General features: G+C 42.3%; 1 protein-coding gene across 3 annotated transcripts in view; it reads right to left on the reverse strand.

The window, feature by feature from the left end:
* Positions 1-4,130: 4,130 nt before the first annotated feature.
* gas2l3 (growth arrest-specific 2 like 3) overlaps positions 4,131-18,936 on the reverse strand; it is a 32,323-nt gene continuing 17,517 nt past the window's right edge. For all 3 annotated transcript variants that reach the window (XM_023290461.3, XM_023290469.3, XM_023290479.3), the window contains 7 exons: positions 13,532-13,718; positions 12,396-12,514; positions 11,786-11,927; positions 10,337-10,400; positions 10,088-10,229; positions 7,929-8,033; positions 4,131-6,672 (listed from right to left, as the gene is read on the reverse strand). In XM_023290461.3, the coding sequence (XP_023146229.2) occupies positions 5,299-6,672; positions 7,929-8,033; positions 10,088-10,229; positions 10,337-10,400; positions 11,786-11,927; positions 12,396-12,514; positions 13,532-13,718 (2,133 nt within the window). In that variant the 3' untranslated portion in view covers positions 4,131-5,298. The remainder of the gene's footprint in view (positions 6,673-7,928; positions 8,034-10,087; positions 10,230-10,336; positions 10,401-11,785; positions 11,928-12,395; positions 12,515-13,531; positions 13,719-18,936) is intronic.

The following is an 18,936-nucleotide window of genomic DNA, read 5'->3' on the forward strand; positions in this document are numbered from 1 at the left end:
ATAGTTAAATATCAAACCAAGAGTTGTAGTATGATCAACAGGAGCCAACTGATAGTTAGACTGAGTGTAATCTTTCTGCAGTACATAAGAGGGAAGTTATTGAATTTTATTACTAATAAAATAATAATAAAATAATAAAAATTCCTTAAAATTCAGATTTTGTATTTAGTATCAAACCAAGAGTTGTATTGTCACCAGCAGGAGACAATTGAAGGCTGCAGTAAATTTGGTGACACTACAGTGTATAAAAGTTAAGTAATTGAATATTTGTGTAGTGTCTCTCTTCGCTGTTGCAGCGGTTTTGCTATTTGCAGACGGTCCCTGTTCACTCGTTGCACAGCCAGCTGCTCATAGACATCAATGTTATTTCTGCAGCTTGAAAGACAGCGAGTTTTGATAAAACTGGGCTTGTAGCACATTGTCTAGCTTACAACGATGGGAAAGAGGCATTGTTTATGATTTTACAACGTATATCTCATGAGTTATTGATGCCAGAAGTCCGAATCTGTGAATATCTTGCCAATTTTACCGAACTTGCATATTTTAATACCTAATAGCGATAAACTGCAGCCATTACAGGGTCGTTCACAGGACTAATATACGATAGCTAGCGAACTAGCATTAGCTTACCCTCATATCATAGTTCATATCCTCTTGTCTTCAGCTTGATGCTGCTGTATCGCCTCCCAAACTCTCCTGTGTCTCCTGAGTGTTTCGACTCGTCGCTCTCAGCTTTCTCCGACTCTTCTATTACTTTGAATCTGACAGAAAGCCACAGACCGAGCAGCAGGTGAACCATCGCCTCCATGTCTATTGTTGTGTTGCATTTGTGTCGCACACAAATGACGGTAAAGGACCTTCGGTCCGCCGTGCTATGACGACTCCACCCACGATGAGGTGGTACTCAATGTGATGGAAAAACAACTAAACCGAGACGAGCCGAGTCCAGTACAGTAGTGGCGAGCCGTACCGCGCCGAGTAGGTGCTAAAGGAAACTTTGTCTTGCACCGTGTTGTATCAACATTTGGGGTAGAGGACCGAGTCTTTAGCGGTTGCCAATAAAGTTTTGTTTAATCCAAACCAACGTAGAGGTGAATAGCGCCACCCAGTGTATCGGAATGTGTTCACAAGCTCTGCATCAATCCATTACCTGGAAGCGATTTGCCTTGACTTGATGTGCAGGGTAACCAATCAGGTGTTAGGATCCGCCCACCGACTTTGACGGGCGAGGTTGACAGATAAAATAAATTCATGATCCCCTGCAACACAAGGACCATGAAATAATTAATTAGTGAAATAATAATATGTTTTTTTTCACCTAAAATGAATTGCTATTTTAATGAATTAATGACATATTTAATAACACATTTATGTATTTAATTCCAATTTTAATTAATTAATGACATATTTAATTCCAATGTTAATTAATTAATGACATATTTAATTAATTATTTAATGATGTATTTATTTATTTAATTTTGGCACTTTTAGTCCTCCATGTATTTCAAGTTTAAAAAAAAGTTTGTAGGATGTGTCATGTTGCTTTTCTCTCCACTTAGGAAAAGTAAATTTACTTGTTTTGCAAATGGCTGCAAAAATTAGATTTAAATATGTACTGAACTAAACAGCTGTTATAAGTGGAAGCCTCTGTTTTGCTAAATAATTTTAGTTTCCTGTTTTTGTTTTTGTCTGTTTTTTTTTTTTTTTTTTGATGAATGTGACAGAGTTCCATACTGAGTTTAAGGGATGTTTGCCTACCACACCTAATATACTCTTTCTTTGTCATTTCATTGTAGGCGCTTCCTTGGTATCAACCCTGAGAGGGGAACAAAGGCCAGCCAGGAGAAGGTGATGTCCAAGAGGTTGGGGAAGCTGCTCCAGAAGAAGGCATCTACTGTAAATCCCCATGTAGTCACCCTTATAAAAAGACTGATGGACTCTGAGTGGGACTTCATGTAAACCCACAGCACCTCTCCACACAGAACCTCACTTTGACAAAGGAAAAGCCCAGTCTGCAACCAGATGTTCATGCTGTCATTCTAAGGTAACAAGTCTCAGTATTGTGTTTGGTTCAGTATAAAATACTTCAGTCCACGTGTCTCAGTTTTGAAGTTCCAGGTTTGTTCCATGACGTGGTGTTTATTGAACATGATCATGAGTTACGAAAGACTGATTCTGAAGGCAGAGTACCTGAAATGTGATGTGCAATTTTTAAACAGATTGTTGACATGTTAAACATCATTCATCTTTTTTGTAGATTTTATTTTGCAAGACTTGAATCACTTGAAATTTGTTAGCTGCTGAATGTGTTCAATGCAGTATTAAATAATTTAAATGATATATAGATATCTTTCGTTACAGTTCAGGAAAAATGGAAATCCAAACTCAGTGTACCTGAACTAGAACATGCACAATGGGAACCTATTCACCATGAGGAAATGATTGTATGTTACTAAAATTTAATGGGTTAAATAAGTCAGTTTTTGAAATATGTTTGATACAGAATTGGTTTTAATAAAAGCTGAATGTTGAAAAGTCATCTCTTGTCTGAGCCATTTCTATGCTATGCTATTTCCTGGGGCTTTCATTTTGAGATGTGACATTTTTAAATCATTAGTTTTCAGCAATGTTATCACTTCATATCATCACATTCTCTGATATCAATTTTACAGTAATAAACTGTTTATGAAGATTACAGTACAAACAGTAAAATAACAGTATAATGACACCAAAATACTGACAGTAATATACTGTAAGCATAAACTCTGAACATCATAATACTGTAATATTTTTTATAGTAATAAACTGTTGCTGTAGGATACGGTAGGTTTACTGGAGAATAACAGCGTCCTGCTGGCAACTTTTGCTGCCAGCTCTTTACTGTGAATTTACAGGGAAATTTCTTAGAGTGTATGTCTTGTTTGGAAGACTAACATTATATATTTGACAGTTTCATAGAGCAGGATGTTGATAGGATAGACAGACCAACTTGAAACACACTGCAATCCTTTTTGATACCTGGGTTAACATGTATTATTAGTATAATTTATTTTTGTTATGTTTTGCTTCTATTGTCAATGCTGGTGTTTTTGTTATCTATAATTTCCTTCATCTATATGTATGTGTGGGGGATATATTTTTTGAGATGTTTTTGTGTTGGGAAAAAAATGAATTGGGTTCCATGTACCTAGAGTAGAATGTATGTAATGCGAAAACCCACTAAAAATACATGGAAAAACAAAATAGTTACAGTGACCTTGTGCCACCATCTTGCAATGATACAGAAATTCTTAAATCCGTGGATCCAGACTAAAATCGGCCCGCCAGAGGGTCCAATGTGGCCCGAGGGACGACTTTATAAAGTCTAAAAATTACAGAGAAGACACTGAGAGCAAATTGTGAATTTGTAAAACTATAAATTTGAAATAATTTCTAGACCATGACAAGTTGTTTTGATCATAATACTAGATTGCTCATTGTTCTTTTGTCATTTTGTGTCTCATTTTGTTGTCTTTTTTTTGTCATTTGTCCCATGTTTGTCATTTTGTTCACTTTTCTCTTTTGTCTCACTTGGGATTTTTGTCTCGTTTGTCATTTTGTGTTTTGCATTATTCGTTGTTTTGCGTGTTAGTTTTTGTCGTTTTGTTCCATTTTTTTGTCTCATTTGCCCAATTTTTTGTCGCTTTGTCTCGCTTGTCGTCTCGTTTTTTGTCTGACATAGTTTTGATCATAAAGTAGAATACTCTGTCATTCAGTTCCAGATACCTGTGACGAAATGCTTTGTTCATTTCTAGACCCACTGTGATCTGTAAGGTGTAATGTGTAAATAATAAACTGAGGCATAATGTTGTTGAAATTGAACATTTCAGGTTGTTCATGTTTTGTAAAAAGATAATTCCTTAAATGCGAACATTTTTAGAATGTACTTTTTTACACTAAAACAAAGAAAAAATTTGGAGCGGTCATTATTTCTAGGTTATTATGCTGTGATTTTATTGCTCCGGTCCACTGGAGATCAAATTGGGCTGAATGTGGAGCCTGAACCAAGGTGACTTTGACACCCCTGGTTTTAAGGCTTTAGAGCAATAACATGCAGCAGTAACATCAAATAAAATCCAACAGAGCCAGGGTGATTTTTAAAACACTTGTCCATTTATTAATCAAAATGACAAAACAAAAGAAAGGTAGCTGAAACAGGAGACACAATCGACAGAATCAACATTCATATCGTGACCAACAGAGGTTTCTGTAAAGTGCCAAATAAGAAAAAAGCCTCACTGCGAATATACTGTATCATCACACACACATACACAAACACCACCACATAGAAAACTAGATTTTTAATACGCACAAAAACTTAGAAACCATATAAAAGGAGTCTATACCAAGTAGAGTCTGCTCTAAAATGATGTCGGCCGCTGGAGGCCTCCAGAGTTTTCCGTTAGAAGAGGCGTTTGATCAGTAGTTCATCCGAGATTCTGGCTTTCCTCTAAAGTCATGAGTGCTTGTACACACTGTGCAATATTCATCAGTACAAACCATTTAAACCCGCCACCCTCCATCAGCTAATACATTCTAATGCCGCTCAGAAAGAAGGTTTCTGATGAAGGCACACGACAGGGAGGCGTGTTCGTAACAACGCCTCCCACCTAGATATCATTTATACAAAAATCACACAGACCTGACTGTCCACCAGTGGAAAGTGTGTTCTCACTGGGGAAAATAAGTCAGAAACCATGTTCCACTTCACACCTTTGGTAACCTGCTGGAGAAAACAGGACAGAAGCCTTCCTTGGTTTTCTCTGAGAATAAAAACAAATCTGGATCCTGAAACCTCAGTGTCTTTACTAAATCATGACTGTGTCCTAGTGTTGAATTAAAAAAATAAAGCTGAGGTTAGTATTTAAACATGACTTTCTGACAAACTTCTATTCTTTGTTGTTTAAAACTCAGGACAAATGATTTTTAACAGCTGTACATGTAACAAAGGTGAAAATGTAAACATTGTGCAAGTGGTAGTGTTACTGGGGTACGTGGATATGACGCCTCCACAGAGACTGAATCACCACAAAGACAAAACAAACATCTTTGACCCTTTTGGATTAAAACATAAAAAATAAAAGACTATTAAATAAGATACAAAAATCAACAAAAATATAATTGTAGACAAAAAAAAACATGGTCAAAAGTGATGAGCTTGTTCACGAGGATTAGTCTGAGCTCCAACAAGTGCTGGTTTGAGATGGAAGCTGAGTCACCAGCCGGCTGGTTTTGTTGAAGTCTTCTGAGCGCGCTCAGTTACGTCTTCTGCCTCCGCCTGCTGTTCATTTCGAAGTAAGGGTCCTCACTTTTGCCCTTCCACTGTGGGATCTTCTTACTGATGCTGGGCTCGGCTTTAACCACTCTGGCGTTGGGGCTTTTCAGCGTGGCCAGAGCTGGAGCTGGTTCAGGTTTTAGAGTGGACTTGATGGGGTTCGTGGTGGCGGCCGGTTTTCGCCCCACCCTCTGTGCTGTGGCTGGTGTTTTCTGATTGGCTTTGCTGGTGGCAGACGGGCCGGTGTTGCCCCCTGGGACCCGCCCAGGGACAACAGCAGTACCTCGTGAAGGGGCGGCAGCCGCCTTGTTTGGGGCCGGGCCCTTGGTTTTGGCTGTGACCTCTTTGCCCTTCGACAAGGAGCAGGCGGGTTTAGCGAGTGCTGGGGAGGCTGTCCGTGAGCTGGGGGTGGGGGTCCGGGTCTGTGGAGCTGTTGCTGCTGCTGCTCTGGGAGCTGGCGTCACTGCAGCCCTGGTGGCCGTCCTGGCCCGCCTGGCTGCCTCTAGACGGAGGCGTGAGGCTGGAGAACCGGGGCGGCGCTGTGCGAGGCGAGAGCGCTGGCTGGCGCCTGTTGGGGGTCGGTCATCTTTAGGGGTCGGCGCCCCCCGCACTGGAGCAGTGACGGGGCGAGGCACAGAGGAGGAGGTGGGGGAGGTGCAGGGGCTGGAGGGTTTGGGGCATTTGGAGGATGGCTCGGGGCAGACGGGGCTCCTGGGCTGGGAGGTGGCGCCGTGTGGTGATGGTCGGAGCTTGAGTTTGGAGGCGGGGTTCGGCTCTACAGGGGCAGCTGATGGAGCCGCTGCTGGAGTCACGGCTCGACGCTGGGCACTCTGACACCCGGGGCTGGGTGTCTGTCTGGAGGAGCCTCCCACCGGTGTGGAGGGCAGAGAGGAGGAGCTTTTGGTGGTGATGGGCAGGGGCAGCTGGGTGGGCTTCCTGGGGGAGGAAGGTGTCATCTGGAAGTTCTTCTTGGGAGCCGAGGCAGAACCTTTCCTGGGCAGCGTGGGGGTGCAGGCCGGGGAGGCGTTATAGGACCGACACGTCTGACCTGCTGCCGTCACCGACGTCGGCTTACAGGCTGAGGAAGAGGAAGACGAAGAGGTGGAGGAGGAAGAAGAGGATGAAGAGGAGGAGATGAGGTTGTTGACGGCAGCGAGGGGGTCCATGTCAGGAGGAGGCGGTGGAGCTGCGTTGCCATGGTGACCACCCAGGCCTGGGGGGCCTTTCTGAAAGGCCAGAATCTTCTGCTCCAGAGTGGTGAACTGCAGCACTCGCAGCGGATCGTATTTCATCAGGAAACCACGCAGAGTGTCCCAGCCACCACCTACCCGCACCATCACATGTTTACCATGGAGCATCTGAGGAGAGAGAAGTCATGTTGAAGTCAGATCCACTCAGTTTTACAACAATTACACCCGTCTAAACACAACATCCATCCATCCATCCATCATCTATACACCACTTAGTCCTCATTAGGGTTGTGGGGGGCTGGAGTCCATCCCAGCTGACTATCACAGGACTACATATACAGGGTGGGCAATAAGTTTCCATACACAGGAAAATGTATAATGTATATTTTTTTAGGTTTTAGATACCCTAGAAGATTCATTTGGTGCCATCTTTGGGGGCAGTTGAAGGCCACGGTGTATCAGGTGAAGATATGAGACATAAATCATCAGAAGGAACGTATCACCAACACCATTACAAGCAGAACTTCAACTGTGCTAATGGAAGTTCATCAACAGTGCAAAACACGTATTAATATGTGTTTTTGAAACAATGGTAATCATATGAGCACATTATATAAATAAAAGCATTTGGCCAACATAAAATGTTTATTTTTCCTATGTATGGAAACTTATGGCCCATCCTGTAGAGACAATCAATCACATTCACACCTACAGAAAATTTAGAATCACCAATTAACCTCAGCATGTTTGTGGAGTGTGGGAAGAAGCTGGAGAACCTGGAGAAAACCCACACATGCACAGAGAGAACATGCAAACTCCATGCAGAAAGATCCCGGGAAGGCGGGACGCGAACCAGGGATCTTCTAGCGGCAAGGCTACAGTGCTAACCACCAAACCACTGTGCAGCCCGTAAACACAATAATGTGTGTTAATGGGTTTTTAATGCCTTTAATACTTCCGCCCTCCTTTATCCCTCAGATTCAGTTTGACAATCAAACATCACCAGTGCCAGATCACTTTAAGGTCCCAGAATAGCTGCAGAGACACAGATGAGTCCGTCTGTCCTAAATCTTGGCACTGTAGTTATGATGTAATTGTGATGTAAGCCACACACGCAATCCACCACTCAGATAATGAGCTTACATGTGTCCAATCACAGCCACCACTGATGCAGTTAGGACTAATGCGAATGCCAGGACACACACTTTGGCAGCCACCTGTGTGCCAGTGAGTCTCCTACTATGCATCTTTATTAGCACATCAACAGTATTTACAGTTGTAGACTGTACTGAGCAGCTTCTGGTTTCTACAGCCAGTAAAGGTACAGTGAGTGTAAGTGAAGCACAAAGAGCAGCAGCACTTAGGATGGTAAGTGCTGCTGCTCTTTGTGCTCCACTAACACTCTCTGTGGTGTCTGTACTCACCCGAATAAAGATGGTCTTATCTCCGAGTCTGTAGCGTCCCTCAGACAGGTACTCGATAGACACTCTGTTGGAGCAGTTGCAGGGCGGGTCATCCATGCCGTGCTCCTACACACAGGAGGGAACAATAGCGGACAGTTAGGCAGCCATACTGGAGGTTTCTTTGACAGAAACACTGGATTTTGTTCCAACATTTACAGTCTGAATATAATTCAGTGTCGCCTCAGATGGAACACAAAGCAATAAATTTGACATTCCCATGAAACGGCTTGCTGAGTGCTACTTTTTTCCCCCCTCATATATACATGTTTGCTATAAAAACAGAGACGAGGGAGTCCACGTCCTCCCATTAAGACCATACTGCTTAACTCCATGGGTCTGAGCAGGAACTTCCCACTATTCTACATCAGCTCTGGCAGTAGGTTTGGAACTAGTGAAGCGATCTACCAGCTCAAGGTTGAAAACAGCGATGAAGGAGGCCTGCTCTGTTCTTTGAAATATGTGAACTCCAGTCATTTTCTTCCTAGCCAAGGCTTACAAAGGGTTAGTTTGGATTAAACTGCTATATCACATTCAAAGTCACCAGCCACATCTATTTTTACTGCAAGTCAAATAAAAACACTTTAACACAGAATTCGCTTGCATGGAGATTTGAAGGACTTTCAATCTTTGCTCCTGGATCAGTGAACAATAATACAGCCAGTGAATTCAGTGAGTGTAATTAAAGGCAGACGTGGCTTCTTCCAGTTTCCCTCCCAAAAAGAGAAACAAACGAGGTGTTGAAGGCCAAAAATGAACTGATATTGGCATCATTTACAATCAGCAGCTCATTTGTTGCTGATTAAACGTATGAAGGCAGATACATTTGGGAATACATACATTGGATGCTTTTATCCAATCTGACTTCCACTTCAATGAGTGCAGCTATTTTTAGCACAGTTGTCTCTTTTGAACGATCAGACCACACAGGAATAAACCCACCTAAAAAGAACCTCCATCAGTAGTGGTTTATGAACTGTTTGAACTGCAGTCAGCTGAGGATACAGACTATTTACACTGAAAACCCATCGCTGAGTGAATGACGGCACGTATCTGGAGCCTGGAGGTCACGTGTGACGACGAGTCACAGGGCGGCGGCACAGCGTCACATGGTCAGCTGTGGTGTGTCATGTACCCTGTGGGGCGCCAGCGAAGCGCAAGAGCCGCCGCCTGACGCCATCTTGGCTCAGCTTTAACTGGGTCGCACATGTACCACCTATGTGCTGTTAACGTGATCAGCTGTCTACACTTTCCACGCAAAGTCAATGTATGAAGTGAGGAGTTCTCATTCTGCTCGTCTCTGTTCGGCTTTATGATGCAGTTGGTTTCATCTCATTTAAAGCTAGACGACACGTGTTTTAATGGCAAGTTCAAGGAGAGGAAGGTCAGCCTCGTGCAATACTTCTGCCTCTGGGTGGGAAGTGTCATATTGTGTCAGTTTAACCTGTGTGGTGTTAGTTTCCTGTTCATATGTCTTGCTGCCCTTTATTTATCAGAGCTTTTAACTTGAAAGGACCAAAAAAGAGCTCTGAGGTCGTCCAATCAGCGGCTGCTTTAAGCACCCAGGTCTAAATACAAACACTGGGGTGACAGGGTGTTCTCTGTAGCTGCACCCAGGCTCTGGAACAAACTCCCCCTGACATGCACCATCACTGACCTGGGTCTTTTTAAATCACAACTCAACCCTCCTGTTTAAAATGGCTTTTCACACCTAGTGGCATGGTGACATTTTATTACTGTTATTTCTTTTAGATGTATATTTATTTGATTGTTTTATTGTATATTTTACGGGCTGCACAGTGGATGGTGGTTAGCACTGTCGCCTTGCAGCTAGAAGATCCCTAGTTCGTGTCCTGGCCTTCCTGGGATCTTTCTGCATGGAGTTTACATGTTCTCCCTGTGCATGTGTGGGCTTCCTCCCACAGTCCAAAAATATGCTGAGGTTAATCGATTATTCTAAATTTTCCCGCAGCTGTGAGTGTGATTGTTTGTCCTGTTTTAAGTTACTGTATTGTTTTTAAGTTATTCTCTTGTTTTTCACTGTGAAGCACTATGGTCACCCTTTGGGCTGTAGAAATAAGCTTTGATTGATTGATATGTTCAACCTGTCGGTGTACGCTCACCCCGGGCTGGTAGAGGCCGCCATGCTGGCAGCACACACTGAAGGTTTTGACGGCTGGAGGCGGCTCCTCCGTCAGCAGCAGGGTCTCCTCCAACTCGATCTCCTTCTCCAGCTTCACCAGCACAGGAGGTTCCACTCCATACCTGAGACACACGACGTTTGCAATAGCAATGAAATGCTACGCTGACTTTAAACTGCCTCTAAATTATTTCCTAACTGCATGAAGTTCTATCCGTACTCAAAAACTCACTTGGAGACGATGCGGCCGATCTCCAGCAGGCAGAGACAAACCTGCCGAGGCTCTTTGTGCAGCACTGAGGCAGAAGACATCAGTTAACAGTTAGAGGCTGACTGGAGTTAAAATATCTGAAGAAGCAGCTGCCACCTCTGCTCTCTTAAGACAGAGGACAGTGGACAGAACAAGAGGGCCGAGTGACAAAATTCACGTGTGAAACTCAAAAACGTGACATTATGAGGACATTAGATGAAGTTAATTATTCCCTGAGGGGATGTTGGTGATTCATGCAGAAGAGGACAGAGGTTTGGGAAGAAGAGCACAACTTTGAAAACACTCGAGGGGATTAACAAAAAGTATATTGAAGAGTAGAATCTATGTGTACGTGCTTTGTGAGCTTTGCTGAAACAGCAGCTGAATGGATTTCTTTCCAAATCGTCCCAATCCGGTGTTTTGGAAAGCAATTACTTGTAATGAAGTGATCCCCCATAGAGAGTACTCAGGGTGATTGCTCTCTTCAACAGATCCTATTAACCCATTAAGAAGTAAAGCTTAAACAACAGAGTCGGCTCTGCAGATCTGATTTTACTAGGAGCTTACGGCTCAGATCTAGTCTGTTTCATAGCATTAACATCCTCTAAATGAAGCCCAACATTAATGAGCTACACTGTTGGATTAAGTGGCAGTGATATGAACAAATCTGGTCTACAGCAGAGGAAAAATGTTCAATGCTGCACAGGACTCTGCCTTCTTCTACCTGAATTTTAAACTGTACTCAACTCCAGTGCTTGCTAAAGAATGACATCTGTAAAGGGAAAAAAGGGAGTTATTTTCCTGATGGGTACACAGTGGCCAAGGACACGCAGGAAAACTTATCATGATTCCATTTCCAAAGCTTTTAAACTCACTTGGCTGGTAATAAAGCAGGTGTAAGGAAATTATTTGGACACATAGTTGCACTTGAGTCCCCTGGATTAAATGATTTACCAGCTAGAATGAAATTCTTTCAACTGTTCTGCCTGCTTGTATAAAACAGACCATGAATGCTGAGTCCTTCAGCTTAGCAGCAGAGAATGTTTACCTGCTTATTTAAGACGGATTGTGGCAAATTATCGAAAGCTTTGGCACCAACAGGCATTTTAATGACTTACTTTGTGTTCTTACAGTAACTCAGTGTCGATTCAGTAATGTGTTACCAGGAAAACGTTGCAACTTCATTTCAGCCAAAAGCAAACAATGTTCCTGTTTCCAAAAACTCAAAGGTCGTATTTACTCGGACTCAAGTGTTTTCAGACCATCGATTCTGACAGAGTTCAGGCTGTTGTATGTGAAAGAGAAGAACCCAGGTATAACAAGTCACAAAGTAATTTATAGCATTTAATAAAACAGGAGAAGGATAAACAGTGACGCTATAAAGGATGCATCTGTTCTCTTGTGTCAGTACTATGCGTTGCAGCTATTTACCGAGGCCCTCTGACTCAAACAGGTACGTCTCCTCCACACCGATTTGTCGACACCAGGCCAGGAAGTTGGCCGTGTTGTCACGAGCAAAGAAGGAACCTGGAGAAGCGTCCCGCTTGCATGCAACCTTCCTCGTGGGAAAGAGCTGTCAAGAAAAACAGAAAATAAAATCAATCACCATCATTCAGAATCTCAGTGGAGATAAATGCAGAAAATGAGGGAACTCAAAGTAAAAAGAAACAGGTCAAAAACGTTGCAGAACATTTATTCAGGCGAGAGTGTAGATGAGTTCCAATGCAATCAATAGCGAGATGCATGTATGAGTGAGGACGGAACTAAAATGTCTTAAATGGACTGAATGTGCAACAGAAGTTGGGATAATTAGCAGACTATTAAATTTTAACACCCAGACATCCAGCCTGGTTAAGCTCACTACCAAGACCCATCTGGAACATTTTTTTGACACAATGTACCAAATAAATAAACCAAAAGTCAGACATGTGTCCGTACTGTGACCTGCAGATTTCTTCCCAAACATTCTGCACACGTGAGCATGAACGTCGCCCTTCGTAAGATCGTCCGAGTCTATTTTCATCGCTGCCGACTGACTCACCTTGCCGAGCGCAGAGGGGCTGCTCTGGGCGATTTTGGTCTGCAGCACACCGATAAGCTGGCAGAGCTTCACGCCGTTATTCAGCTCCTCCATGAAAAACTCAGCTCTCACTTCCTCTCCTGCAAGAACAAATGAGAAAAACACTAAGTAAAAGTTCACACAGGAGACAAGTTGAATGCAAATTATCCTACTTTTCTATTTGCTTGAAGCTTTTGTAGAAATGACAGTTTGTTCTTTAAGGTTAAAACCACAGGACAGAGTTGTTTTTTGCCTCTGAGGTTAAATTTTTTTGTAAAACATCACAGTGAAAAACACTAGCTCTTCAACAGGAGACTCCTCAAGGATTTATAACACTGCCACAAACCCTGATTGTAAATAACTGCCTTAGGAAGCTCCACAAAGGCCACAGAGGGAACAAAATCCACAATACCATCACACTAAGTGACAAAGATTGCTCCACAAAAGTTTACTTCCCACCCAACAACGGTGGACCCCTGAGGCCTGAAACCTTAGCCACAGCACGCCACCTGTTTCTGCAGCATCCGGCCCCTCACGATTGAGGATCGGAGTGGTCTAACAGTTGAAAACGACTACAAATGTGGGGTACAGGTCATCGTAGTCACGGTGCCAATAACTCATGCTGAGTGTTTAGTACCTGCCCACATTCCTCATGAGAAAAACTAAATGCCTGCTTCTTAAAGAAGCGGATTCAGCAGTCAACAATAGAATCAGTTTCCAGTCAGCTTCAATTTCCTCACTGCTCCATTGTATCTTTAGGGACAATAGGTGCCAGTATAATGGTAGAGACTGATGAAATGAGGGATTTTGTTCCACTACCATTTCTGTGGTTTACTAAGAGCTGGTTGGAAAGAGCAGCATCCAAATCCAATTACATGGCGAGGCCTGTGTCAATTGTGCTCCAGTATTTTCCTCGCCTGAAGGGGGAAACGGGTATCATGCAACCGTCAAGTGTTGATTCACATATGAACAGGTTTGATCACATGGACTCTGTTGTGTAACACACGGACAAATTTCATTAAAATTCACAGAAATACTTTAAAGTGTCAGAGGAATATTGTTCGTGTGACTGTCAAAGTATGACAAAACTATTTCAACTGGCACACGCTGCTTCTTACCCAGCATGCCGGTGAGCCAGATGGCAAGATCCTCCTGCATGGGCACCAGGGTGGCTTCATGTCGCACCGCCAACCACTGGTCGTACTGGAAGACGTCGGCGAGGCCGGGACCATGCCGCTGTGCTAACGGGCTGCGAGGGCTCCTAGGGCTCAGCAAGGGGGCGTCAAACTTCTCCCCAAACCACACCTGTACACAGGAAGAGAGTAGGTTAAGGTGAGATTAAATGCCAGATATCCATTCATACTGAAAGACAGAAAGGAATCCTCAGGGTCAAGAATGAGATTTGGTGGGATCCGAATATTCAGATTTCAAAATAAATATTTGGATACCACCGTCACGACCAGGGTCCAGCCCTATAAGAAACAAATGGAAGGCAAGGCAGAATGTTACAGTAGACTAGTGTGACTGTCCTCTTACTGAGACGTTTTCGATTTGGATGAAAAGACTGATATTTGGAGAGCAACGAATCACAAAACTGGTCTGGATCGTATCACGGCTTTTCAGTCAGGGAACAGAATATTTGTGGGATCAACAATAATAAAGTGAACTGTTTTCCACATGCAAACACACATCTGCTTTCTATTTCATCACTGCAACACCGCCTTGAGTTTTAAAGGGATTCTTCCTCAACGAGACATGTTCTCAGTGGATTGTTTGGTTGATTGCAAAATACTATCAAGCCAATTTTCATGAAACTTCTCTAGATGGTGGAGCACACCAAATAGTACACTGGTCCAGAGCTGGATCATTTTGTTGAAAACTGGCCTTGACACTCTGAGTGCTCTTCTAGTAACTTTAAAAAGCAACAGTGGTACTAAATCTGTATTTCACTCCATGATGGTTAACTTTGTAATCAATTACATATTAATTATATTCACTTACATTGTTGTCATTTTTAACCGTAGCACGTTTGTTCGAGTCTTGCATTTGAATGTGCTTTGTAAATATTTTGACTTTACTTGGAATGACCAGCCAAACATTGGAGATAAAAGTAATTACTTGGCATTGCAGTTTGTCTCGGGGTGTAGGAAACATATCCGATCCGGTTACTGATAAAAACACTCAAATCATATCAAGAACCCAATGCACAGTTCCACCCACAAGATAAATTGTACTTGTGGAGGTGTTGGCAAATAAGATGGAGTTTGGAGAGTAGAGTTAAGCAGCTGGGAGATAACAGAGTAAGACTCAACTTTAAAAGCGTTCCACCTTTAATAAGACAGCTGCTACTGCAACATGTAGCAGCTGTAAGAACCTCAGGCTTATATGGCAGAAGGATTTGATTTTAAACACTGATAAAAACTTTTATAATTTCCAGTGCAGGCTGGTTTACAAGTGAAGTCCAAGGAAATTGTATAAACTATTAGATGCTTAACCGCTATTATTTTACCCCTGTCCACCTTCATAAAATGGGTTTATTACTAAATAATTTGAGGTAGAAATGTAAAAGACATGGAAGCACCTTTATCCATTCAAAATGGACCGGTTCTCTAGTAGAAATATAACATAACAACAGAGGAGTGGCTGAATATAGTTGTGCCTAAATCAATTCAACTTTGCTTCTTTGGGAACAGATCATGTTTACACAAGATTTCCAAATCAGGATTTGCTCAAACACATTTTATCTCAACTGCTATGGTTATACTCCATAACCAAGTTAGACCTGAATACAGGAAGTGGAGGAAGTTAATGACAGAGAACATGTCATATGAGTTAGAGATAGCTTGTCTCTCTCATTCTTCGCTTGTCTGGAATCAGTTTTTCTGTTTCATAAGGCAGAAAATATGTAATAGGAGATAAACAGTATGCATGGAGAAATGAGTTATCCTTTAGCTGATATGTCCTCTACTGAATAAGATTTGGTGCATTATCTTATAATGAAGGTTTCATTTTCTGTGAGTGAAAGTGAAGGAGGGCTTTTGTTTTCCATTTGGCTGCACCACAGGGACATTTCTTTTGTTTCTGTTTCCAGCTTGGATCTGTGAAATGGGTCATGTAGAGGACTGGTGCTGTGCTAACAGAGCTTAGCATCACTTATATTGTAAATGCAGCAGAGATGATGCAGTCGCTTTGTTTACCCTGTGCAATCCTGGTTCTTGTTTGTGATTCATATCCATCTACTCCTATGTGCGTTTGTCCTTAAATTAATTTGCAGTCAGACAGACCCATCAAACAACTTGTTCTACAGCTTCTTTGAGGTATTTGTAGCAGTTCTTTTTTTTTTTTTTTTAACCATTTTGGACAGGACCAGTCAAGCCATTTCCCAATGTTTTCAGTCTTTTTATTAGGCTGAGCTAACCAGCTAGTTGCTGTGGCATTCTATTTAATGAACAGCTGGAGGAAAGTGGTATCACTTTCAGCAAAACAGCTCCAGATAATCAAACACAGTTTACAAAATATCTGTTCATTTAAATCTTATGACTAAGACATGCTTTGTCTTACCAGAATTTGCCAAATCAGCCATTTTAATAAATACAGCATTGATGGGTGATGGCATTTTTTCGTTTACTGTGCTGTAGAACATAAGATCTGATGTTTTCATAACTTAGCTGCTGTCAAAAGTCATTATATTTTCTTCCTTCCAAGCCTACTTCAGGGCTCCAGTTTTTGTTCTTCAGATAAGCAAAGAAAACACTTTATCTCTTCATTGAATCACTGTGTGATGAGCCTGAGCTTGTCTCAGTCACTACAAACTCTGAAAACACTGTACCACATGACTCAACAAACCTATACAATGTTTTCCAGAAACACTGAATAATGAATATAGGTTAGGAGTTATTCCACAGCCCGCTCTCTGCAAGGACACATCACAGCATTATCATACTCTAGTTAGCATTTAGCCTTGCGCTGTGAGAATATGAGAGGAATTTGTGTGGGCCATCCATGCAGAGAGAACGCGTCAGGGATGCCATCATACCACACTTCACTCCTCTGCTCTACTGGAGATCACAGCATACACGGCACGCTGCGACACAGCAAATTAACTTGGCTTTGGTAACACTGGTTTTCACTGCGTCTTAAAGTCCTCATTTCTACCCCAACAGTCTCTTCTTTTTTGTAATTTTAATGAATTTCATTGCCAACTAAAAAGGCATCGTTACATTTTTTTCTCCCTAAAATTCAAGTGAAAAACAAATAAGTGCCGTTGCACTTGACTGCTTAAATGGGTGTCTAGCTCCAGTTCAAAGTCTTTGGTTCAGTGCCTGAAGCGAGCCGCTGATCCCTGCTGTCGACACCGACATCCCATCATATCCATCTCCACCGTCACACACTCCCTCTCTGTCCAATCGCTCTCATTCTTCAGTTCTGTACTGTTTTCCACTGATGACTCACTTAATCTTTGATATAAAGAGGAAATGGAAAATAATCCAGTGCAGCCTCACTGTTTTGGTTTCACAGCCACCATAAAACTTCAAACTGTGATGAGTGAGATTTATTTACTAAACTGTACATGGTATCATCCTGAATTTAATGTAACTCAAACTCCTGGCTGTAGAGCTTTAAAGTTCCACACCTAAAAGAGGCACACGTTGACAAAACAACAGCTTCTCCTTCCCAAACATGCAGATAGTTGATATTTACAAAAGGGCCGTGTTGTTTTGTCTTTAAGTGTTTAGTTGTTTACAGGGAACAGGAGGTGAAATCTAGAAACAAGCAGCAGATGTGCAGCATGACGACTCGTCCAGACATTACATAACTCACTTCTGGATGAACCCCCTCCCCTCTCCTTTCCCCCGTCCAGTTTATTGACATCTGTTTAAGATACAGCCTTTAATCGTTGTGTCCATCACATGTCGTCCAGCAGTAATGGGACACCGAGTCCACTGTGATGAAAGGGTTATTGTGCTTCCAACAAGGATGGGTCTTATTGAGGACTTGAATTTATCGTGTCAGCTCAGCCTACAAACAGGAAACCTTCTGGGCAATGGAACAGAGAGGCCGTTATACAGAGATGGAGTTCTGTTGATGCTCTGAAGCTACAGCTCAGGATAGCCTCAGTGTGATAAAGCTTTATGCAGCACTGTATCAAGAGTATTTTTGGGGCAATGTCCAATTGCATGGAAGGAATCTCTTCATTTACCAAGTCTATGCTATGAAAATGAGTTTAGGACAAATCAGAAGGGTGATAATGAGTAAATTCATTAGGACTGTACAGTGGTCTTAAACCTTGACCTTTAGCATAAACCTGTCATTCTAATGGAGAAGCCGAAGAGAAAATGTTAATATTTCAAATAGATTCACAGCAAACCATGAAAACTCTGCTGTAAAAGACATGCTCTGTGTACAGCCATGTATTAACTTCAAGGTTCTGCTGCAGTGATTCAGTGTTGCATGTCCATTAAAGTGGGGATTCTCAAGAGACAGACTCATTTAAGCTGCAGAGGCCCAGATATCTTGACTTTAAACCCCCAGTGTTGGTCAACGCAGGTCAAAAACTCTACATCCGACGTTTCCCACAATGCAACTTAACATTATCTGTAATCAAAGTCTCTGTGCTTCTTAAATTCCAATTTTTCCAAACTTTAGACTTTCTAATAACACAGACTTCCAGTGAATATTTGGAACACTTGAAATTTGGCTTTAAATGTTGGACCAAGGGCTGCATAAGCGCCTTTGTAGCTAGAAGATCCCTGGTTCATGTCCTGGCCTTCCTGGGATCTTTCTGCATGGAGTTTGCATGTTCTCCCTGTGCATGTGTGGGTTTTCTCCAGGTTCTCCAGCTTCCTCCCACAGTCCAAAAACAAGCTGAGGTTAATTGATTATTTTAAATTGCCCATAGGTGTGATTGTTTGTCTCTATATGTAGTTCTGTGACAGACTGGTGACCTGTCCAGGTGTCTCCTGCCTTCATCCTGAGTCAGCTGGGATAGACTCCAGCTCCCCATAACCTTAATGAGGATTAAGAGGTGTAGAGATGATGGATAGATGTTGGAACGACAAAAGATGTTATACAACAGTTCAGAGTAACACTTCCCAATAAAAGGTAAACTCGACCAGGTGTGAAATCAGTGAAATTCCCCTTTAGTATTCAACTTCATTTTGACTTGTTTAACTTGCTGTAATTCACTGTAAAAGTAATTTTCAGGCGAAACTTTCACCTTCCCAAATTCCTATACGATTAGATGCATGCAAAGACGTCCAAATGGTCATTGCTTGGGGAAAGTGTAGCACCGTGCTCGTGAGAATCAGATACGACTGGTAAACGCACATTATAAAAGTGGGAGAAAGGGCAAAAACACCTGATGCTCTGAAGTGAAAAGACAGTCGCACATTGATGGACACAAACATTACATAAGAGTTCAGAAGGGCAGGCTGCCTGTGATGCTCTGCAGGGTCACAACAACATCGTATGTTCATTTCTCCTCATCCAGCTAATTGGAGAATAAGGCAGCGTAGTGTGATGT

This window comes from Amphiprion ocellaris, chromosome 21 (assembly GCF_022539595.1).
Source record: "Amphiprion ocellaris isolate individual 3 ecotype Okinawa chromosome 21, ASM2253959v1, whole genome shotgun sequence".
Classification (NCBI taxonomy): Eukaryota; Metazoa; Chordata; class Actinopteri; family Pomacentridae; genus Amphiprion; species Amphiprion ocellaris.